Source organism: Rhopilema esculentum, chromosome 7 (genome assembly GCF_057945365.1).
Source record: "Rhopilema esculentum isolate cy_ngs chromosome 7, ASM5794536v1, whole genome shotgun sequence".
NCBI classification, from domain to species: Eukaryota; Metazoa; Cnidaria; class Scyphozoa; order Rhizostomeae; family Rhizostomatidae; genus Rhopilema; species Rhopilema esculentum.
The window spans coordinates 12,372,427-12,396,056 of record NC_142821.1 but is presented as its reverse complement, the minus strand read 5'-3'; the positions used below and the strand labels follow the sequence as shown (position 1 = coordinate 12,396,056).

Sequence of the window (23,630 nt, the reverse complement as noted above, 5' to 3'; positions counted from 1 at the left end):
ATTAGAAAGCTGTTTTCTCTTAGGCCCGGACTAATTTGCCGCCATCATGGCGGACAGGAACTACTTTGGAGGGCCAAACATGAGCGAAGAAAAGCTGCAGGAAAAAGGTAATATTTTATGCCAGAGAATAATGTCGATTTAAAATCATTGCGACCTTATGATATCTATCTGCCTCCGTTTCATAGCATTTTTATATTATTTCAAAAATTTTTGTAAACTTTTGTTGAAAAACACAAGCACATTGATTCCTTTTGTTAAGATAAAGCATATTTCTACTATTGCGCATTGTGCCTATTTCCACTGTTATTGGTGATGATTATAGGTGATATGATATCAAGACTCATCTTCAAGTTACTACTAATGAGTGATTGAAATGTTAGGTCTGAGTCTAAAATATGAAAATACCTTCCACCACTCACTGTTACACTTTTAGTGTTTTTTGATGTTCACCTTGATGTACACTTTTCTTTACATCTCAGTCAATACATTTCAATATATTTTTCCTAGCTAGTTTCTCAGCCAGGAAAAAGTTTGATCCCTTCAAGTGTCCTGTTTATCTAAAAGAACAGCCAAAGCAAAATTTTAAATTAGAATGTAATGTGGCTATCTGTTAGCGTTAACCGAATAGTCAAAAGTGTGCCAAAACTTACAGTAGTGACACTTTAAAAATCAACAGAAAGCAAGGTCACCTTTAAATTTCCATTTTTGGAACATGTCAACATCAAAACAGAGAAGCTTAACTTGTGTAACGAAACGGTTTGTTTTTTGGACTCCACAACCAAACACAACATTCTTCCTCTGTTGGTCCTTTAAGATGAATTTATCAGCCCATTCTCAGATTCAAGCAATTTGTATCTTCACATTTGGCAAAAATGGATAACAGAATTGGAACCTTAATGTTGAATTGGAACCTTAATGTCCTATCCAGTTGTGGGGCTGTGATTGCCCTCCTGGTGTGGGCAGTCTTCTCTCACTCTTCAGGTCCTCTGCACTTTGTGATGGAGCTGCGATGGCTCCCCTGTGTATCTGGCAAAAGAGAGGGGCAGTGCGGGTGAATGACTCGGCCTTGGGTGTTGGCTTGAAAGCACAACCCGATAGCTCAGCGGTAGAGCACTTGACCTATAAAGTCAAGGGTCGTGAGTTAGAGCCTCGCTCGGGTCGGTTATTTTCCCGCACTCTCTATTACTTAATGTTGAAATTAGCCTGTGCCATAAATTTCAAATTGTTTGGGCTGTCAGGCTGCGAATTACCCCATTTTCAAAATTTAGCTTTTCCTATACATTTCAATGGAATTGGTTGCTGTAGTGAAATTTTTTTACTGCAGCAGCAAGTTCTGGTCAACTCTAAAGAAATATCTAAATATTCAAAACAAAGCAACATGCGACCAAACGGTCCAAACAACATTAATTTTTCAGTATAAACTAATTTAAAGATGAAGATTTCAATTCTGAAGTCCATTCAGTGAAAAAATCAGTGAATAGCAAGATACAAAATTGATGACGTCAACTTGAATCCATAAATTTCTTTGCTTATAATGGCAAATTATAACCCCTTTTGGTATTATAAAGAATTTTCATAAATACATTTTTTTCTCTATTTAAATCTTTGCTCCATTTAATCAAAAATTTTAATGCCAAAGCTTGAGCTTTTTGGAACAACCCCCCCCCCAAACTGCCTGCAACTGATAACAATATTTCCATATCATGCGTGAAGAGAATATTGATGTAAACACACAAGTATTGCAGATATCCACTAGTCTTTGGGATCATTGACACAATTCAGTGTTGTTAGTATTAAAGTAAAATGCAGTTATCTTTAATTTCCTTAATTGGTCATCAACTGTACGTGAATATGAAAAAAAACAGAGTCAAGAAAAAGTTAGTTTGTATCCTTGTTTAATTTTTTATTGTGATCTTCTATCCCTCCTCAATCTTGTATGCATATATTTTTTGCTTGTGCAGTTATTGTTGCATGTAAAATGGACCTTTTCTTTCTGTTTTAGCTCGAAAATGGCAACAGCTGCAGTCAAAAAGATATGCAGAGAAAAGAAAGTTTGGATTTGTAGAGGCACAGAAGGAGGATATGCCTCCAGAACATGTGAGAAAAATCATCAGAGATCATGGAGACATGACAAGCCGAAAATACAGACATGATAAGCGAGTGTATCTTGGGTAAGTGGAGATGTTTAGATTGTGCAGGGAAAGTTGTATTTATAGGATACAGTTGAACCTGAACTGTTCAATAATTTGGCTGCATGTCAATTTGAACTTTCCTAATTAGAACAAAGGTAGTTTTTCCCACCATTATAAACCTTTCTAGACAAATTATGACATAAAGCCTCGATCAAAATGATTTAACATCATCTTAAACAAAACCTTTTCACTGGTGATAAAGCCTAGGCTCTTGGGCCACCCCTGGCCCCATCGATTTTTTATGACCCACAAATCAGCTATATGTATATATATTTATATAAAACAAATCATTATGTATTCAAAAGTTATACTATAAAATAAATGTTTGAATTATAGGATATATACTGCTTCCACTAAATTTTTGCATCACTTTCAATAGTAATCAGCTGTCATCTGCATTGAATTTCTTCTTAATTCATTTGTTATGGCTACAAGAACTATGGTATATATTACAAAAATATATTAAAAAGGGTTCCTGTAAGAAGCAAAAATGAAAAAAAACTGAGCTTATACACAAACTCTATCCTTCTTATTGTTTTCCTTAGCCTTCCTGTCTTTCTTGGTGAACTTTCTTTTTCTTCTTTCCACTTCTTTCAACCTTCAGTATCTTCTTTCTTGCATCCCTTGATCTCCAAATCCTTCTCATTTGCAAGGTAACTGAATTGCAAGGTACCTCACATTGCAACCCATCTTCCTTGGGTAAAAGACTCAAAGCACCCTTCAGAGGAGGCACCAATGGAGGGCATCTGTTGAATTTTTCTGTCATCAGTAAATTGTTTATTGAAAATATGTTTTATTTTTATATACGTAATTTTAATCAGCTATTGACTTTTGTCACTATCAGTTCATGAAATTTGAATTGTTTTCTGGTTAATCTGTAAGATTTTCTCATCTCTAGAGTAGCAATGCTCTACTAATAGTGTGTCTGTCTTATTGTCATATACTTATAATACTTTCACTGACTATATATGATATTTTACCCTAAGAATTCATTCCCCCTTTTAACAGTGCCCTGAAATACATGCCGCATGCTGTGTTAAAGCTGCTGGAGAACATGCCAATGCCTTGGGAGCAGATTCGTGATGTCAGAGTTTTGTATCACATTACTGGTGCTATAACATTTGTGGACGAGATTCCTTGGGTAGTGGAGCCCATCTATCTTGCACAGTGGGGGTAAGATTTTAAGATCAATACATTGATGCGTTTGCTAAGAGTGTATTAGTCTATCTGCTTAGTCCTTTTGCCAACTCAGTGCGTCCTTTCAACACAGATATCATAAAGCCAGGGAAAAGACATGGAACACCTAACTCATATGATTTATTTAGAACTTTCTGTCTTTTTCTTGACCAACTTAGTCAAACAAATTTTACATATATTATATGCATTTTATATTTATTTATGCAGTAAATGTAATCTCATATTCATGAATAATGTTGATGAAAAATAATGAAACTGAATAATGAAAAACTTTGTTGGAGATTGCTTACAGGGGTGGGGGATTCCGGTAAAAAGTGGTCCCCCTATGGGAGTCCAGCAGCTCTTTCAGTGGTTACCCACATATGGCTGATGGTCTCATAAAACGAAACTCTAGCAACAAGGGGTTGACATTTCCAGTAACTTTTTAATGCTGCAGTTACGCTGTGTAACAATTAGCAGTCTCCTGCAGATTAAAATCGGTCATCCTGGGTGAGCAGCAGACCGAATGGCCTAAATTGGAATGGCTAAGTTTTCTAACAGATCAATGTTTCAGTTTACAAGCATTTTTAAGTATGCCTTTTTTCGATTTTCAATTTAGTCTGATCTTGATCTTAAAACTTTTCAACACATCTGCAACTGTTTCTTTATATATAGTGGTTTGTTTAACTTTTTAAAATTTAGGACAATGTGGATTCAGATGAGACGAGAAAAGAGAGATCGGCGCCATTTCAAACGAATGCGTTTCCCGCCATTTGATGACGAAGAGCCTCCATTGGATTATGCTGATAACATCCTGGATGTTGAGCCTCTGGAAGCGATTCAGTTGGACCTCGATCGGGATGAAGACTCGCCTGTATGCGAATGGTTTTACGACCATAAACCACTCATCGATAGCGGGTTAGTTTTCTTTGGGTGCTTTCTTAGGGTTTATGGAAGGATATTCTCAGGCATATCTGCCGAATACAGACCTCAATGAAAAGTCTTTTCATATATGCTGATTCTACCCTTATTCATAGTTTTGAAAGCTTGCATATATATTTTGAGGAGGTAAAAAGTATGTTCTTAAAGAAAACAATATATATAATTCCTTTTATACTACTCATGATAAGCTTATACTGCTAAAACTTAAACACTTTATGCTAATGTTTTTAAAACTAATGTACTTCCTTTACTGCTATTTTAAAGATAAGTATATACACTCAGGAGTTGCATCCCACTATTTCGAACCTAGCTCATTGCAAACCTCTCGCTATTACAAACTAAGTGTCTGGCACCGTGAAATGTCGCTTGTATAACGAATCTTTTGATAACGAACTCGTATTTACCGAGATTCAAGTGTGTTTAATCGTTTAATCATTTAATCATCATCAGAACTCCCATTTGCAATACAGTTGCATTGAAACGTGTATTGCAAGAAGGGAAAATCGATTTTGATGAAGAACCACACCTTCCACCTCCCTAAATTGTGTAGTAACTCTGGTCCAACAAGTTTTCACTATACGAAGCTTTAACAATTCTGATAATATTTTAACTTGTCTGTTTTGTAAATCAAGAGATTACAGAGAATGGGTTATTATTTTCTAATTCAAAATGTCATTCTAGAAAATACTGACATTTGTCTTCATTCATTTTTAGGATGATCAATGGCGAGACATACAGAAAGTGGAACTTAACCCTTCCCATTCTGTCAACATTGTATCGCCTTGGAAACCAGTTGCTGACTGATCTTGTCGACGACAATTATTTCTACCTGTTCGACTTGAAGTCGTTTTTCACAGCCAAGGCCCTGAACATTGCCATCCCTGGCGGGCCTAAATTCGAGCCTCTTGTCCGTGATCAAAACACTCTTGATGAGGACTGGAACGAGTTCAACGACATCAACAAAATCATCATAAGGCAGCCAGTCAGAACTGAATACAGAATTGCCTTTCCATACCTGTACAACAATTTTACGCAGCATGTCCATCTGTCTTGGTATGTACACAGGTTTTTTCCATGATTATCAAGCTACACATAAAGCACTGCAACACAGAAAATTCCCAAGATTGTCACACGCAAAAACATCTCTTTTGCAGAGCTCGTTTGCTGTCTAGAAAAGCCTGGTTTTAGAAATGACAGGTTTTAAGAAAATATCGGAAAACTTAAAAAGTCAGAAAATTTTGGTTTCAATTTTTCTTAGTCATGTAAATTTTTCAATGGTTTGTTCGGCGATCTGTTTTGTGCTTCTTTCAAAATTGTTACCATCAGCCTAGGTATGGTGTTATAGTGTCGGCCTAAGTTTAATCGCTCTCGGCTATGCTGTTTGTACTTTGTTGTTTTAGCTATGATTCAGTCTGCATACAACACTTATTTTGCAAGTTCACGAATGTTTAGATGTAAATATGAATAATCTAAATTTGATTTTCTTCGCCATTAGTTTCCTTATACAATACCATCCACAATTCAACATCCACCAATTCTGCATTTAAACACCCATTTGCACTTCGTCACGTTATAGTTACAACGATGCACCACTTTTTGTCATCAATCAACCAATCGCATCACTCATTTTTCCGAATCATTATGTTCATTTTTTCCAAATCTCCAATACTTTGACGATTTTGTTTGTATTAGAATCCAGACCACTTAAGGATGTGCTTGATCTTTAAGCATGACCTGCACTTTGGGAGAGTGGTTAGATTACTTGGTTCTGCGCATGCCTGCTTTGATAGAAATAAAACAGGCTGCTTTTGCACCATACATTCTACTTAACTCTATATTAAATTCAGCAAGTCTACCCTTATAATCAATGCTCAAATGAAAGTATATTTAACGAATCGCTTCACAATAAAGTTGTTACATTGACACAAAGCTACACTTGTCAATTGCTTCAGCGACAAATCAGGTCCGAAAATTCCCGCATCGAAAAATCGTTCTATGAATTCATGGCTTTTTGTCAATTTTAAACACTGAATTCTCTTTCAAGATACAACCCAGATGTACGAAAAGCCAGCAAGATTTAATAATGAAAGAAACATGGGATATTTTTGCACTTTTATCGTAAGGTTTAGGCAATTTTGTCTACGTTAAAATATTTTTCTTTGCTTATTCACTGTGAGACAATTTTTTTGGAAAGTCTAGAATTTAGGAAAAGATATGGACATAAAAAGAGGGACAACACGATTATTCACACAGTTGCTAAAGAGCCCAAAATTTGCCGATTGAAAATGCGATCTGCCAGCTGATGTGATAGATATTCATGTGAAATTTTGATTGGAATAATTAGAAAAAGTTCTTCACGATCTTCCTTTCAGGTATCACACTCCCTCAGTGGTTTTCATCAAGACAGAAGACCCCGATTTGCCCGCATTCTATTTCGATCCTCTCATCAATCCGATATCACATCGTCACAGCATTAAGGTAAATTCTTTCTAAGGCCCTATGCACACTAAAATTTCTTCAAATTGTCCGTACTTGACTTGCCAGTGGATGAGTTTCCCTTCTTTCTATATGGATGCGAAGTAGGGGATATAAGTGTATTCGCACTCTTTGTCGATTTTGTAATAATTATATCTGTTAGACTTATAATGCGTAAAACAGTGTAGTCACAATGGACTTTTTAATTGCATTTTCAAGTAACTGGCACTGCATGACAATCAGCTTTGCTCTCTTTATAGACTCTGTTTTTTAAAAGAAACGTTGCTAGTCAGTCTACAAAGAACGTTCTACTTTAGCTTATCCATATTTTGTAGGAAGTGTTTTGGGCCATTTTCGGCTGTTTCTCATTGACTACACTGCAGTCCTTAATATCATAGGGACATTTAACGACCAGAAAAACCTTTTTGTAGGGAAAAATATTTTTGCTATCATATAACTGGTTTTCAAAAAGTTTAGGCCATTTTTAGAATGTTTGACCTTTAAATCTAGAGTCGTAATTTGGGAAGATTTGTATCAAATGTTTTGCAATTTGTTAGGCTCATATTGACTTTGTAACGGATCTCTGATAATATTTAATTTATTATCATTAACATTTTAAGTCACATTAAGCGTAACAAATGCCGTGTTCCATTTGGTCACAGGTGAGCGAGCCACAACCTGATGATGATGATGACTTTGAACTGCCCGATGAGTTTCAGCCATTTATGCAGGATTATCCACTGTACACTGACAACACTGCTAATGGTAATGTGTTTAAATAATGTTTGTAACGGTCAACAGTATCACATTCTTTTTTATCTTCTTATCCTGTATTTCAGGCCCTGTCTTAAACGGTGCCTTTCAAAACCCCACGCTCCTCCCTCTCCTCCCTTTTTTAGCGTCTTCACCTGAATGCAAATGATGCACTTTCTATCGCCTCCTTATGACCTAGAAGAACTGGATGTAAATGTTTTGCTTTTTGTATGAAAATATATTAGTATAGACTGAGCTTTAAAGAACCTGCTGGAAGTCTTTCTCTTAAACCCCAGCGAGAATTGCACTGTACGTTCTCTCAAAACGTTACATCTTGACCTCTGCAAAGCTGCGGATATTATGGGAAAATATAGAGGGGCATTAAATAATCAAAGACGCCATCTCAGTTTCATCAGCTCAGTACATATTTTTGTACTAATGTAATTCTTTTCTCGTCAACAGGAATCGCATTGTTATGGGCACCGAGACCATTTAATCTGAGATCAGGACTAGCAAGGAGGGCACTTGATATACCGCTGGTCAAGTCATGGTAGGTCTGCTGCAGGTTGTTTCTACAGTCAGTTTTGATATGCTTCCTCACAGATCTGTTTGCCGGTTAGAAAGGCCTGATTACTGATGTATTTCCATGACAACTGTTATCGTCATCAGCCTCGTAGAATAGCATATAGTAAATGCAATATATATCAGGAAGTATATATTAAGCTTCCTTCTGGGAAATTGTTTTGCCATTTGAAAACTGTTTGTTTATCTTTTCCCCCACCTCCCCCCCCCCCCCCCCCCCACAATGCGCTGGCTTATTCGTTTCATCGCTATCCCTGTTTCCTTCTGATCATCTTGTTGCATCCCGTTCACAGGTACCAGGAGCATTGTCCTGCAGGGATGCCGGTGAAGGTGCGAGTCTCGTACCAAAAGCTTCTCAAGTACTTTGTTTTGAATGCACTTCATCACCGTCCTCCGAAAGCAATGAACAAAAGGTGAGGAACAAAGACTTTTATACACGCTACCTCTCTCTGTTTTAGTAGTGAAAGGGTATGCACTTTCCTACTTATTCTATTCAGAAATTATTTATATTGTTTTCGTCTCACCAAAAACTGTAGCTAGGTCATCAAAATCACGAAAGTGTTTCCTTCTAGATACCTGTTCCGCTCCTTCAAGGCAACAAAGTTCTTCCAGAGCACCAAGCTAGACTGGGTCGAGGCTGGCCTGCAAGTCTGTCGTCAAGGTTACAACATGCTAAATCTGTTGATTCATAGAAAGAACCTGAACTACCTCCACTTGGACTACAACTTCAACTTGAAGCCAGTGAAAACGTTGACGACAAAAGAGCGTAAGAAGTCGCGTTTTGGAAATGCCTTCCATCTTTGCCGTGAGATTCTTCGTTTGACCAAGCTGGTGGTCGACTCGCATGTTCAGTACCGACTCGGAAATGTCGATGCTTTCCAGGTATTTGCCTTTTTGAAAGGAACGTCAAAATTGGGGGCAAATGGGGAGTATGGGCATAGGAGTATGGTGAGCGGGGCTATAGGGGGTTTCAGAAGGAATGTATGCTCCCAACTTTTTGGGATGCTCAAAAATTTTCCCAAAATGTATCGCAATTAAATCTCTAGCAAACAATTTCGCCTCTTTTTGAAATATTATTCCCCTCTCTCATGGCTCACAAGCCAATGATAGAGGTCTTCCGTGGTGTACCTCTTTTCAGGCTGATAGCATAATTGTTAGGGAGACGATTCCAAATTCCTATTGTTCAGGGCCATTAATCTATCCATTTGTCATAAAAATGTGTATTATATGAATGGGCATGCCCATTAGTGTGAGGGCAAAATTTACATTTGTTGGCTCTTTGCCGCATTTAATCAAACTCGTTATATATATATTATAATTGCATCATATAAACCAGAGTTTCATTTTCACTTTTCGCCTGACTCACGTTTACTACATTTTCTTCGTTTTTTTATTCGAGATTGGCTTATTCCTATAAATGCCACGAATGCTCATATCACGTGATCGCATAATATATGCGCCTCAAAAACAATAACATTGGCTATAACTGTGCATGTGCGTGTGATTAGACTTGTTAAAAGCCAACCGACCTTCAGACAAATGCTGGTTCGTCTCCCCAACAAATAACATATTGTATAGATGTTTAGCAAAAACTAATCTATTTGTAGAAATTTCTTGATTTTATGATTGGCAGTCATCTTGTAACTGACACGTCATCTTGTATCTCATTTTTAAACCAGAGTTTTGCTTGGTGTTACTTCATGAGCTGATAAATGCGAGCTAATACATTTTTTGACTCATGCTTCAACTCCTAACCCCCAACACCCCCACCCCGGAAATATTTTCCCAGCCCAACCCTAAATAGTAGCATGCTTTTATTGGCAAAGGCAGCCATTTCTGTTGAAGCCAGGATGACCTGTTAAAAATCAAGTGAATCACGGAAAAGAGGGACTGATCCTTAAATGACGACTGGAGCAAATCAAACTTGTAGACAACTCTGTTTCAGCGCGATAAAGCGTACTGGCATATTTTGTTATTTTTCACTACTCTTTCTACGCAGCTTGCCGACGGCATTCAGTACGTCTTCGCCCACGTGGGTCAACTGACTGGAATGTACAGGTACAAGTACAAACTGATGAAGCAGATTCGGATGTGCAAAGATCTCAAGCATGTAATCTACCACCGATTCAACACTGTGAGTACCCTTCAGAACTCCAACAATTTTCCTATATCCATTAGCTTACCCTAAATTCCCTGACAAGAGGAGGGGGTGTGTTTCAAGGAAATATTCATGAAAAAACTTTTGTTTTAAGTTTGCCTACCTCATGGTTAATCTTATATCGACTTTACTAAACCCCTCCCACATTCCCTTTTAGAGCCGCCAGGGTCTCTACACATAGCCTAGTAAACACCTTCTGGGTCTTCCTCTTCCAATCTGCATATAAAATCGCTAATCTTTTATGGTTAATCTTTTATTCTGTTAACGAAAACTTTTTCGCTTCATTCACTTCTCTAAAGCTCTTTAATAAATTTTTTTTAGGGACCAGTTGGCAAAGGCCCAGGCTGCGGTATCTGGGCGCCAGGTTGGCGTGTCTGGTTGTTCTTCTTGCGTGGCATTGTCCCACTTCTTGAGAGATGGCTGGGCAATTTGCTTGCCAGGCAGTTTGAGGGTCGCCACTCCAAGGGAGTCGCAAAGACAGTCACTAAGCAGCGAGTTGAGAGTCACTATGATCTGGAGCTCAGGGCAGCTGTCATGCACGACATTTTGGACATGATGCCTGAAGGAATCAAGCAGAACAAAGCAAGGACCATCCTGCAGCATCTTAGCGAGGCATGGAGATGCTGGAAGGCAAACATTCCTTGGAAGGTATGGATTTTAATACAATGGTGGCATTGCGTAGTTTAAGTGCTGCACTATAAACATGCTGTACCGCAGCATTTTTAAAGCAACTTGCGTCGGCTGAACCACTGAAAAAGTATTTATCAAAACAGAACTATGTCAGATAGATACCATAGCATTCCTTGTATTTTTTTGTCTTGAAATTTTTGTAAAGTCTTTTTTCGGTTCTAACTGAAACTTGGTGTCGGTTTTCATGAAATTTTCAGATTTAGCAAGACCCTTTAAAAGACCTTTTAACTGAAACCTCTCTTTTTGTAATTCCCCAAGGTGCCAGGCCTGCCAATCCCGGTCGAGAACATGATACTTCGATATGTGAAAGCGAAAGCTGATTGGTGGACCAACACAGCCCATTACAACAGAGAGCGAATCAGAAGAGGGGCCACCGTCGACAAAACCGTGTGCAAAAAGAATCTTGGAAGGCTGACACGTCTTTACTTGAAGGCTGAGCAGGAGCGCCAGCATAACTATTTGAAGGTATCTGCCTTTTTACTTTTACACTTGCTATAATCTTTAAAGCGTGAGTTGACTATGTACAGAATCTCACAATCCAGCCATACTGTAATGCTATGCTCGATGCCGCATGGGCAGAGCTGTACACGCTTTTTGTGTATAGAACCGCTGTGTATCACACTCCCAAAAACGTGATATAAGAATATTCAACTTTTTATTTTGATATAAATGGGAGGGCTTAAGTTGTGATACTAACAAAGGTCATTAGTTTTGTTTAGATTTTTTGCATGTTCTTTGTATTCAGTGGTGGACACCTGGGGGCGAGAGCCCCCCTCCCCCAACATTTTGGAGGACATTGGTCTTTTGTTGTAAAAAATGGGCAAGTGTGACGTCATCTTATGAAAACGATAGACTTGTCCTCCCCCCAATAATTGACCAAGTGTCCGTCCCTGTTTGTATGATAATATGTTGGGTTTTAGTGTATCTAAGTTTTCCTCGTGCTTTCAAGTTCTGTTTTTCTTTAGGACGGACCATACATTTCAGCAGAGGAAGCCGTGGCAATATACACAACCACAGTTCATTGGCTTGAGAGCAGAAGATTCTCGCCGATCCCCTTCCCGCCATTATCATACAAGCATGACACCAAACTGCTCATTCTTGCTTTGGAGAAACTGAAAGAAGCCTACAGGTAGTTTTCTCATTTCGGGGTGTTTGTCGTATTTAGGAAAATTCTGCCAGGGGCTTCTAGAAGAATTTCAAAAAGAGGACTCCATTGAGTTAGGCTGTATTGACAGGGTACCAGATAAATTTTGATCCAGATAAGAAAGTATACGGATAGACTTTGCGCCTACATGATAAGCTTCATAATAAGAACAGTTTATAGATCTGTCACAGAGTGCCCTAAAAGCAGAGCTGAACACACATTTAAAGTATTTTGCTTAACAGCTATCGCTTGTACCCCCACCGCTATTGAATAGCAATAATCGCCTCTATGCCCCTTTTTGAGACAATAGAAGTTAAGAGAGTTGTTCAATGTTTTCAATTTGCAGTGTAAAGAGCCGTTTGAACCAGTCGCAAAGAGAAGAACTCGGCCTGATTGAACAAGCCTACGACAATCCCCACGAGGCCCTGTCTAGGATCAAACGTCATCTCCTGACGCAGCGTGCTTTCAAGGAGGTATGTTTGTTTATATGTTGTTTTGTTGTTGTTTTATCTGGATTTCATCTTGTTTTTTTTAAGTTGTCCTTTTTTACTTCAGTTTTGTATTTTTTACAGGTATAAACCTTCGTTCTAAATTGTTTTGTTGTTGCGGCAACTGAAGTCTTTCCATCCACCTGCCTTGTTTTGTCTATGGTTCTAACTTTGGAATATTGTATAAAACGTAGTGATATTATCTTTATGAAAATCATGTCATATTCCTAAAAAAAACTATCGTAACCAAGCTAGTTAATTTCATCCTTACCATTGTAAATTTTCGTCTTATTTAAATCCACTCCTGTTAAAGAACTGCCCTGCATCAGAATGCCAAGCAAATGGGATGAAAAGAAGGTTACTTTTAACGTTGTATCAATCATTAAGATCCTAGCATGTTTTTCCTTTAGGTCGGCATCGAATTCATGGACTTGTACAGCCATCTCGTTCCCGTTTATGACGTCGAGCCATTGGAGAAGATCACCGATGCATACCTCGATCAGTACCTTTGGTATGAGGCTGATAAAAGGAGGCTGTTTCCTCCATGGATTAAGCCAGCAGATACGGAGCCTCCTCCACTACTTGTATACAAATGGTGCCAGGGTTAGTATCATATGCAAGTTTCTTTTGATTTTTTCTTGAAGTATCCCTTCTACTTTGTGTTTTTGTTCGTTTCCAAGTGTTTTTAAATGCGGGGTTCTTTCCAAAATTTTACTTAGTATCAGGACTTGTGTTAAAGCTCTGTATTTTTGAAACTAGTCCCATGACTATAATATATTTGTAGTTTATGCTGTAAGTTTATGCTTCTATAGGTATTAATAAATAACATATGTTCCAAATATTTGATTGGCTGAGCCACGTAAATACCCCCCATACCACTTAGACCAATCAGAATACAGGAAGTTGACAGCAAAAATTAGTCGCAGCATTGTGGTTTAGTGAATTCAGGTCGCTCAGCTAATTCATGATTTGCAACCCATGTTTCGATAAGTTAAATGAAATTAAGTTCCTTTGATAAAAGGCTTGATTTCAAAGACCATTTTTTCACTGCAATACCCTATCTCTCTCTCCTTTCTCTTATTAAACTAAATTCTTGGTCCTGCCCCTGGTTTAGAATATTCGAAATGATTCTAAGAGTTGATCAACCTAGAAAGGCCTTTTTTACTTTCATTTTATTCGATGTCACCCTAACCAACTTGTGTTTTTCAGGCATCAACAATCTTCAAGACGTGTGGGATTCCAGTGAGGGCGAATGCAACGTGATGATGGAAGCGAAATTCGACAAGCTGTACGAGAAGATTGACTTGACGCTGCTCAACAGACTTCTGCGACTTATAGTCGACCACAATATTGCTGATTACATGACTGCCAAAAACAACGTGGTCGTCAATTACAAGGTAATCTTTAGTCTTGGGTTTTTCTGCTTATATTTCACACAGTTGTTAACTTTGTGATCGCCATATTTACTAGGCTCTGGGCAGGGGGCCTAAAGATTTTATTAACGCGGTGTTTGTTTCAAGTTTCATCATTGTTTTCCGATTACGAATTGCACTAATTTTTGTGTCGTTAAGGAAATGTCGTATCGAAATCATGTCATGTCATGTCCTGTCATTTATATGGCAAGTTTCTTCCTCTTTCCAGTTCAAGCTTACTAAATCGAGAATGAATCAAATAAGAGTTTGTCATTCAAATTGCAAAATTTTAAATTGCTTTCAATGGTGGAACAGTTTTGATTGCATATCGAAGTTATCTTTCTTTCGTCACTACTCGGCGTATAAAGCCCCCAAAAGCACTCTCGACATTTTTCACTGAACGTAGTTTAACATCAATGTTAACTGTAGTTCTACATTCTTAAAATCAAGGCCAAAACGGCAATCATTCAGAGCATAAAGTTTTTTTGCTTGCTTTATCACAGTCAGTTTGCAACAGATTAACCTGATTTTGTTAAATTATATATATTTTAAAGAGGTCTTTCACGCTAAGTGATCATAACTAAAAAATACTAAAAATAGATTTATGACGTCACACTTCTGAACTCTATTGTGTAGATATTGATCGTTAATTGTCTTTCTTTTCCCCAAAAAGGACATGAACCACACCAATTCCTATGGTATCATCAGAGGCCTTCAGTTTGCCTCGTTCATTGTTCAGTATTATGGCCTCGTGCTGGATCTGCTAGTCCTTGGCCTACGCAGAGCAAGCGAGATGGCTGGACCGCCCCAAATGCCAAACGACTTCCTCACATACCAGCGTGTTGACATAGAAGCGTCTCACCCAATCAGATTGTACTCCAGATACATCGATCGCGTGCACGTGTTTTTCAGGTAAATGATTCACTTAATTAATCGTAGACATTTCATTGAGCACGCGTGTTGCGTGTTTTGCTCCTGTTATATAGAATCAAATTCTGTTGATAAGTTGTTTGTATAGAACAGTTTGCGTGTTTTGGCAATGACTCGCTGTTTGTTGAATGTAGAGACACCATGATCGATTTAGCGCCTTTACTAGCTATTCAGAGAAGAGCAAGCAAGTGTGAGATCAGATATTTGTTTTCGCCTTTTCAATATCTATACTTCTAGTTGAATTGAACAGTTTTTACATAGCTTTAATTTGAAACTACAATCAAATTGAATAAGAGAAGAAAAAACTGTTTCTCTCAGGTCGTTCAGGTCAAAACTTTTAATATGAATTATCCCTTCACACCAGCCAGCTAAAAGTTGTAAAATCTTCAATGAAGTTTGATTTTTTGAAACTGCTTGTTCTTATTTTTGTTAATTGTTTGAGAGTTAGTTGTATGATCAACTTTATTTGATGAGACAAATACTAGGGGGAATAAATGAAAAATCCTCTTTTCTTTGCGAGTTTTCAAGTTTTTTTAATAAATCTAAATTGAATGATTGTTTTTTGCTAGATTTACTGCAGAAGAGGCGCGAGACCTGATCCAAAGATACCTGACAGAACACCCGGATCCAAACAACGAAAACATAGTCGGCTACAACAACAAGAAATGCTGGCCCAGGGATGCAAGGATGCGCCTTATGAAACATGACGTCAACCTTGGCCGCGCTGTATTCTGGGATATAAAGAACAGGCTGCCAAGGTCAATCACAACCCTGAAGTGGGAAGACAGTTTTGTGTCGGTTTACAGCAAGGACAACCCGAACCTGCTCTTCAATATGGGCGGATTTGAGTGCCGAATTCTGCCCAAGATCCGGATGATAAGAGAGGAATTCACCTACCGGGATGGCATTTGGAACCTTCAAAATGAGGTTAACACTCCGCTATTACTGATAAAAATAGAAGCCTTTTCAAGGGTCAGGGGGGGGGGGTGCTCGTCATAATAATATCGGGGCTGTTCCTTTATGGAAGCTGTTTTGTTAGGCAGTTTTTTGAAGGTGGTTTGTAATTCTGCTAGATGTCTCCAAACCAGTAGAGTATTATAAGCATGCCAGCTTTTCTAAAGGAAGGTAAAATATACCTTCATCCCTTGCATGAAAAAGTTAACTAAAAAGTGTATTTTGCTCATGGAAAAATAAAATGTTTTAATGGCTTTTCGAGTATAGCTTTTCAGCTGGTCATTTCGAGACTTGGTCTAATCCAAAATTTCTAATTTAATTACTTTATTTGTCGAATTTTATACCCAATTTATATTGAAATGAATGATTGCGTGAGGCTATTTGTTGAGATGTTTTATCATGCACGAACATTGGCTGGAAGTGGAAAATTCAGTGCCGAGATTGCTAACTTCTTATTGCTGTTTTGAAAATGTGCATGTGATTGATGAAGTCTCTTCTTGTCTACAGGTTACGAAAGAAAGAACTGCCCAGTGTTTTCTTCGGGTAGACGATGAATCAATGTCGAAGTTTCACAACAGAGTTAGACAGATTCTCATGGCCTCAGGCTCAACAACATTTACGAAGATTGTCAACAAATGGAACACTGCTTTGATCGGCCTAATGACTTACTACAGAGAGGCAGTCGTCAACACTCAAGAATTGCTCGACCTACTCGTCAAATGCGAAAATAAGGTAAATATGTCAATTCTCTTTAACTTTATCTTATTCTTCTGCCTCATCTTCCTCTTTTCTTCTTTTTTTTATCATCTTTTCATAGTCTTCTTCTTCACTCTCATTTTCGGCTTCCTCTTTTTTTCCTTTCTTTCTTTCTTCTTTCCTCGTGTTCTTTTCCTTCCTTTTATTTTCCTTTTTTCTCTTTTGTATTTTCTTTTTATTCTTTTTCCTTTCTTTCCTCCCTCTCTACTCCATCTTCTAACTCTTCTTTTTTTGTAATCTTTCTCTTCTCTGCTTTAAAATGTTTTCTCCCTCTTGTTTTCCTCGGTTTTCTAGTTACGTTTTTCTTCTTTTATATCTTCATGCTTCTTCGTTATACTTTCGTTTTTTCTCAATTGTTCTATGTTCGTTTCCAGATCCAAACGCGTATAAAGATTGGTTTGAATTCCAAAATGCCTAGCCGTTTCCCGCCAGTTGTTTTCTACACACCCAAAGAACTTGGCGGTCTAGGTATGCTTTCAATGGGCCACGTTCTCATTCCACAGTCTGATTTAAGGTAGGTCGGTTGTTTCTAAGCAATTCCCGTTTGTTTTACAATGTCTCAGTGCCCTTGTCAAAAGAATACCAAATCTGTAGTCAGATTGTTGAAATCACGTTAAAGATACCTCCACAAAGAGATAGGAGTATTTGAAGGCAACCCTTTCTAGTAAGGCTCCTTTTCCATTGATGGGCGATGTAGATCATCTTCCTGGCAACATCGCTTTAAGGAAATATTCTACATAACTGAGCCAATAAAGTGCCCAATTAGAACTTTCTAGCTATTGCATGCTATTTCAGCCCTCAAAAAAACCACCTGGAAACTCTATGATTTTTAATATACGTATATGAATTTTTATTTTCGACAACAATTTTGTAAGGCGTGTCAGACTTTCTTAGTATGACAGAAGCAACCGCGTTTTCTTCTGCTAGTTGCAAATTCTAGAGGATTTAGGAACATTGCTTTCCATTCAGAATTCACTTCAATTCATAATCTTAGTTTTTGTTGGTTCATGGTAGGTGGTCAAAGCAAACCGACGCGGGAATCACCCATTTCCGGTCAGGAATGAGTCACGACGAAGACCAGCTGATTCCAAACTTGTACAGATACGTGCAGCCCTGGGAAAGCGAGTTCATCGACTCACAAAGAGTCTGGGCCGAGTATGCGCTCAAGCGACAGGAAGCGAATGCGCAAAACAGGTTTGTTTCCAGTTTCTCTTTTGATCTCATCTTAAGATTTTGTCTGCTTTCTTCAACTCTCACATTTGCTTTTTCATCGGCAACAAAGTCCATAATTTCGTTTTTTGCATTGATACAGGCGACTCACATTAGAAGATCTAGAAGACTCTTGGGATAGGGGTATTCCCCGAATCAACACGCTCTTCCAGAAGGACAGGCACACCTTGGCCTACGACAAAGGATGGAGGGTCCGAACCGACTTCAAGCAGTACCAGGTGACTATTTAACAAATAATATTATCCTATGCGCGTACTTCAGTGATTCTTTTCAGTGCACGGGTTCCAATGCATGCATTCCTCTGCATTTGTTCCAATTCATGCGTTCCACTTCGTTTGTTCCACATTGTTTGTTTTATACTGCATTTGTTCCATTTTATTTGTTCCACAACCGCCTTGGTTTAAATGCATAGGTTCCAATGCATGTGTTCCAGTGTGTTGTTCCAGCCCTGGTGTCATTTTTCCATATCCTCATGTTGTATGAAACTACCATTTCTTGTCTATTGTTGCATTGTATTCGTTCAGTCGCCTTTCGTTACTCCCTGTCAAAGGCAAACGGCATTTCGCCAAACGATACATTTCAACACGTGTGCATGGTGGATACGGAAATTTTAAACTCCTCGAACTCGACACATAATTTTAAAAAACATGAACGTTTGTAATAAATGAAGCTTTTTTGCAGCAATTTCTTCAACTGTCACGTTAAAGAGTGATTTCCATTCCCTCTCCAGGTGCTAAAACAGAACCCATTCTGGTGGACCCATCAGAGGCACGACGGAAAACTGTGGAATTTGAACAACTACCGCACAGATATGATCCAAGCATTAGGGGGCGTAGAGGGAATCTTGGAACACACCTTGTTCAAAGGGACATACTTCCCAACCTGGGAAGGTCTATTTTGGGAGAAAGCAAGTGGCTTTGAGGAGTCGATGAAATACAAAAAGTTGACAAATGCCCAAAGATCAGGTCTGAATCAAATCCCAAACAGAAGATTCACTTTGTGGTGGTCGCCTACGATCAACAGAGCTAACGTGAGTCTACTTATTTCGAGTGTTTTTGCTCTATGGCAGGTTTTAATGTCTTGTTGATTTGATTGCGTGATTTGTCAAATGGCGCGCTTTATCTCGTAAGTGACCTCGTTTCGTGGCTGCCATGGTATATCTTGTTCCTTTTGTGGGCAAGGAGTTTCTGTGTGGGGAATTTTTGATAATGCATTGGTGTTACTAGAGGGGGTGTGTTTGTGCAGACGTAGGTAAGAACAATTGAACTGATCTTTGTCAAATGACTTGCGACAAAGGCCCTAGAAACCTTATTAACCTCCGGTACCTTAAATTATAGCGAGAAACAGCCTACCTCTGAATAAGTAACTTAAGATATTTTAAGGCTAAGAAGAATGCTTGTACTTGGATATTCTAGCCTTTTTTTAAGTGTCTTGAAAAAGTCCGTCTGTTCGTATATGCATTGATAGTTAAAAATGCGAGACCGAAACATTTTCGCCCCTGAACCCTTGAAACCCCGAATAGGCCTAACACTCCCTGACCATAGCTGATTTATTTAACCATTTCGTACATTCTCTTTACCCCATTACTACTTGCACCCCTTTAGAAGTCTCCTGATTGTGCCACTATAAAAGTTTATGCTTGTTGTTCTTTTCTAAAACATTTTGTAACGTTTATAGTAAATATTCAGTTTTCCCTCGCCTTGATACAGATTGTCTCCCTGCACTTTTTAATTTGAAAATGCACCTTTGTTATTTTGCAGGTATACGTCGGTTTCCAAGTGCAGCTTGATTTGACTGGAATATTTATGCATGGCAAAATCCCGACGCTGAAAATCTCATTGATTCAGATATTCCGTGCTCATTTGTGGCAGAAGGTTCACGAGAGCGTTGTCATGGATCTCTGTCAGGTAGAACCCTTGACAATTGCTGAAGAATCTTGCAGTTCTTTTCAAATTGCTAAAAAACCTTCCCCATTTCTTGTTTTGACTTGTAGTCAACTTTTTCTCCAGCTTCTTCATAAAAACATGGAAAAGTTTTGAAGCGTTCCTTTTTTTCAATTTCTTTATCTTAAGTCTTTCAGAATTATTATGTAAGTTGTTGTAGTTCTCTGTTTTATTTATTCAGTTTTTTCAACTGATCGTCAAGCATACAATTTATATACAATTTATGATAACTTGGTAACATGCTATAAGACAAATGCTTAAATATAACACAATTGTCAGTTTGATATTAATACATTTAAGTACCTTAAGAAACTATGCATAGTGAGTGATAATAATTTGGTAGGATTTGTTAATCATCCGTAAAAAACGAGCAATGTTTCTGTCGCCCAGGTCTTTGATCAAGAACTCGATGCTTTGGAAATCGAGACAGTTCAGAAAGAGACAATTCATCCTCGAAAGTCGTACAAAATGAACAGCTCCTGCGCAGATATTTTGCTCTTTGCTGCGTACAAATGGAACGTGTCAAAACCTTCGCTTCTCGCCGATTCAAAGTACGTCACTTTAAAGATTTTCGCTTTCCTTCCTCCTAATTAGCAATACTGTTTATTCCCCTGTGATTTCGGCAGCCTTTCACCTCCTTTCGAATTCCAAGATTTTGTTCCCGACGGACTTTTTCAAGGTCCAAATGGTAAATCCCCCAGGGAACAATCTTCAGATATGCAGTCAAGTACAAACCCCCGTAATTTTCTTCCCCGAGACTTGTATATCACAGCTGTAAATCAGCACTGATATCGATTTTTTACAGGGACACAATGGATAACACAACCACTCAGAAATATTGGGTTGATGTTCAGCTTCGATGGGGTGACTACGATTCCCATGACATCGAGAGATACTCACGTGCTAAATTCCTGGATTACACCACCGACAACATGAGCATTTATCCATCACCGACTGGAGTTCTTATCGCTATTGACCTTGCCTACAATCTACACAGGTAATAAAACTTTACCTGAATAAAGCCTTTTTTTCTAGTTTCACGTATTTCTACACTCCAATTTCTTTGCTCACTGTCAATTTGTTTTTATTTGTCTATCCTCCCTCTCCGAGTCTTCTCCAAGTTTGTTGGAGTTTTTTAAACGTAGGTCTAACTTTCTTTTTTCTCTACTTTCTCCTTTATTAAGTCATTCTTTGTTCTTCCTCTCTTTCATTCTTTCTTTTGTGTATTTTGATTTATCCATTTATTAAGTCAATTTTTTGGTTATTTGTACAACAAACGTTCCAAATGTTTTCCACCCACCCCACCCCTCCCCACCCTCTACCCCTCCTTCTTCTTAATTAAAATGACTGGTTACTGGCCTATCATAAAGTGCTTGGTGCTGTATAGGCAGAGTTGTGTCCTCTTCTGATGTACATAACATGACGGTTCTAAGTTGCTACTCCGAGTTTCATCCTTAATGCGGTCATCAGGCAATTCTCCCCTTTCTTCTTATATATATCCTCCTTTTGGTTTTCCCTCCTTATATGAGATTGAAAGTTAATATTTATGCGCTGAATTCCTTTTTCTCTTCGGATCATTATTTTTACATCTGTCCCCTAATCTATATTGTAGATTTTATGTCGATTGTTGAAGATAATCGTTTTGAAGTGCTGATTTCGTTGGTTTTACTGCTTTGGAATTTCCTTCATAACCCTGACATTATTACCGATAAAATCGTCTTTTTTATCTTCTTTTCGTTTACCCTGTATAGTTATTTCGTTCCCCCATTGTATTTTGATTTGTGCGTTTTTTTCTTGAAGACAAAATATTCGTTTATTCGTGTACCATGGCTAAGCCTCCCAACATGTAATATATTCTAAGTACGGTCTTACAATTCTCCTTCACAGTGCGTTTGGCAATTGGATTCCTGGCATGAAGCCACTGATCCAGCAGGCAATGGCCAAGATAATGAAGGCGAATCCTGCCTTGTATGTGCTGAGGGAGCGCATCAGAAAGGCGCTTCAACTGTACAGCAGTGAACCGACTGAGCCATATCTCTCGTCACAGAATTACGGAGAGTTGTTCTCGAATCAGATCATCTGGTTTGTGGACGATACCAACGTCTACAGGGTGACAATTCATAAAGTAAGGGACTAAATTTCTAACTGATTTTTATTTAGCTTCGTCGTCAGTTATAGTCAGTTGTCTTCGTCATCATCGCTAACCATCTCCGTAAATATAACCATCATAATCAGCTTTATCATCTCAATCATATAATAATCATAACCAACAGTCATCATCATCATCATCATGATCGTCGTTGTATTTGTTATTTTGCTGTTGTATCATCCTGATTTTAATCACAATCATCATGATTAGTATCACCATCGTCAAATGGACGAGTGATTGTAGCCCAGTTCACTGATTATCTTTTACGTATAAATCAGTTTTGATTAATGCTTGCTCTTTCTAGACTTTTGAAGGCAACTTAACAACGAAGCCGATCAATGGTGGTATCTTCATTTTCAACCCAAGAACTGGTCAGTTGTTTTTGAAAATCATTCACACCTCAGTCTGGGCCGGACAGAAGCGTCTCGGACAGGTATGTTGAGATAGAAGTTTATATTACTGTCAGTGAGGAACATCGCATAAGAACTTTGTATTTGTATGTGTTGCTACCTAGCATCCGAAGGTAGTTTTAGGAGACTGAGAAGCTTATGCTTATCGAGCAGTTTCCTGGTCCTTCCTCTCGATGTGACCACACCTCGTGATTCCTACGCCTGGAATTACAGAAAGCTGGCAACTCTCCCCACTCTGGGTGAAAGTTTGGTCATGTCGGAGACTCGAACCACTGACCCTTGGGTCTGTAGTCAGCGCCTCTAACAACTGAGCCATCCTTGCGCCACAAGAACTTTCATGTGACGTCTATGTTTTGATCAGTGTAACTGTTTGTTGTAAACAGGTTAATGGGGATAATGATTTTAATCAGGTTCCCTTTATTAGGTAGTGGCTGTGTTAAGGTGTCTGTTGTAAGAAGGTTCTATTTTTTGAAGGCACCAGTTATTAGACGGTTCCACTAGATTGGCATTAACATTAAAGATCGGCCATGTACAGTTGATTTCGTCTTTGTTGAAACTTTATTTATTCAAAATTCTACGATATTTGAGCCAGTTTTAATCGGCTCAAGACTCAATAAATAGGTATTGACGCTGGAAGAGAGTTAAAGGATAGAAATATTAATTTTGCTTTGTTCTTCCACAGCTTGCCAAATGGAAAACCGCTGAAGAAGTTGCAGCTTTGATTCGGTCGTTGCCAGTTGAGGAACAGCCAAAGCAGATTATTGTCACAAGGAAAGGAATGTTGGATCCTCTCGAGGTATGCCTTAAGATCTTGCTGCAATAATGGCCGTTCTTCCTCGTCTGTGATGAACAGTGTATTCGGGGGAACTGCTGGTTGCTGGGAAATATATTGCTCAATTTTTTAAATAACTTGACTCGTGGAGCAACTTGCCATTCTGTTAAGCATTCATTTAAAGACTTAGATCACTGAACTACCTATTTTGTTCGATCAACATTGATACATTTTACAATATTTTTCTCTCCGTTTTTGTACAAAGCAAAGACATATGAATGGGGCCCAAGAATACGCAGACTCTTCTCAGCTTTTCCTATAAACTTCAGCAAAGCATCATTGAAAATCACCTTATAATTGTGTTTTTGTATGAATCTATTGCATGTTAGCAACTAAGGGGAAACTTTCTTTAAGAATGTACTGTCTCCATTGTCCCGTTTGCCAACAATAAATGCTTTATTTGACCCGCTTTAC

General features: G+C 38.4%; 1 protein-coding gene and 1 non-coding gene across 2 annotated transcripts in view; both read left to right on the top strand.

Annotated features, from left to right (window-relative positions):
• Positions 1–23,630, top strand: part of LOC135684021 (pre-mRNA-processing-splicing factor 8) — a 29,362-nt gene that overhangs the window by 214 nt on the left and 5,518 nt on the right. Inside the window, exons 2-31 of the mRNA XM_065199465.2 lie at positions 24–107; positions 2,003–2,171; positions 3,201–3,365; positions 4,071–4,286; positions 5,025–5,363; positions 6,683–6,788; positions 7,448–7,550; positions 8,001–8,088; positions 8,414–8,533; positions 8,693–9,002; positions 10,120–10,254; positions 10,600–10,926; positions 11,227–11,433; positions 11,934–12,097; positions 12,459–12,585; positions 13,011–13,203; positions 13,810–13,997; positions 14,686–14,924; positions 15,512–15,869; positions 16,404–16,628; positions 17,027–17,166; positions 17,667–17,846; positions 17,965–18,100; positions 18,613–18,912; positions 19,643–19,789; positions 20,216–20,376; positions 20,631–20,822; positions 21,713–21,950; positions 22,279–22,407; positions 23,067–23,180. Of these exons, the coding sequence (XP_065055537.1) occupies positions 47–107; positions 2,003–2,171; positions 3,201–3,365; positions 4,071–4,286; positions 5,025–5,363; positions 6,683–6,788; positions 7,448–7,550; positions 8,001–8,088; positions 8,414–8,533; positions 8,693–9,002; positions 10,120–10,254; positions 10,600–10,926; positions 11,227–11,433; positions 11,934–12,097; positions 12,459–12,585; positions 13,011–13,203; positions 13,810–13,997; positions 14,686–14,924; positions 15,512–15,869; positions 16,404–16,628; positions 17,027–17,166; positions 17,667–17,846; positions 17,965–18,100; positions 18,613–18,912; positions 19,643–19,789; positions 20,216–20,376; positions 20,631–20,822; positions 21,713–21,950; positions 22,279–22,407; positions 23,067–23,180 (5,577 nt within the window). The 5' untranslated portion in view covers positions 24–46. The remainder of the gene's footprint in view (positions 1–23; positions 108–2,002; positions 2,172–3,200; positions 3,366–4,070; positions 4,287–5,024; positions 5,364–6,682; positions 6,789–7,447; positions 7,551–8,000; positions 8,089–8,413; positions 8,534–8,692; positions 9,003–10,119; positions 10,255–10,599; positions 10,927–11,226; positions 11,434–11,933; positions 12,098–12,458; positions 12,586–13,010; positions 13,204–13,809; positions 13,998–14,685; positions 14,925–15,511; positions 15,870–16,403; positions 16,629–17,026; positions 17,167–17,666; positions 17,847–17,964; positions 18,101–18,612; positions 18,913–19,642; positions 19,790–20,215; positions 20,377–20,630; positions 20,823–21,712; positions 21,951–22,278; positions 22,408–23,066; positions 23,181–23,630) is intronic.
• On the top strand, positions 1,089–1,161 carry Trnay-aua (transfer RNA tyrosine (anticodon AUA)). Its single transcript has one exon. It is a non-coding gene; the product is annotated as a tRNA-Tyr (tRNA).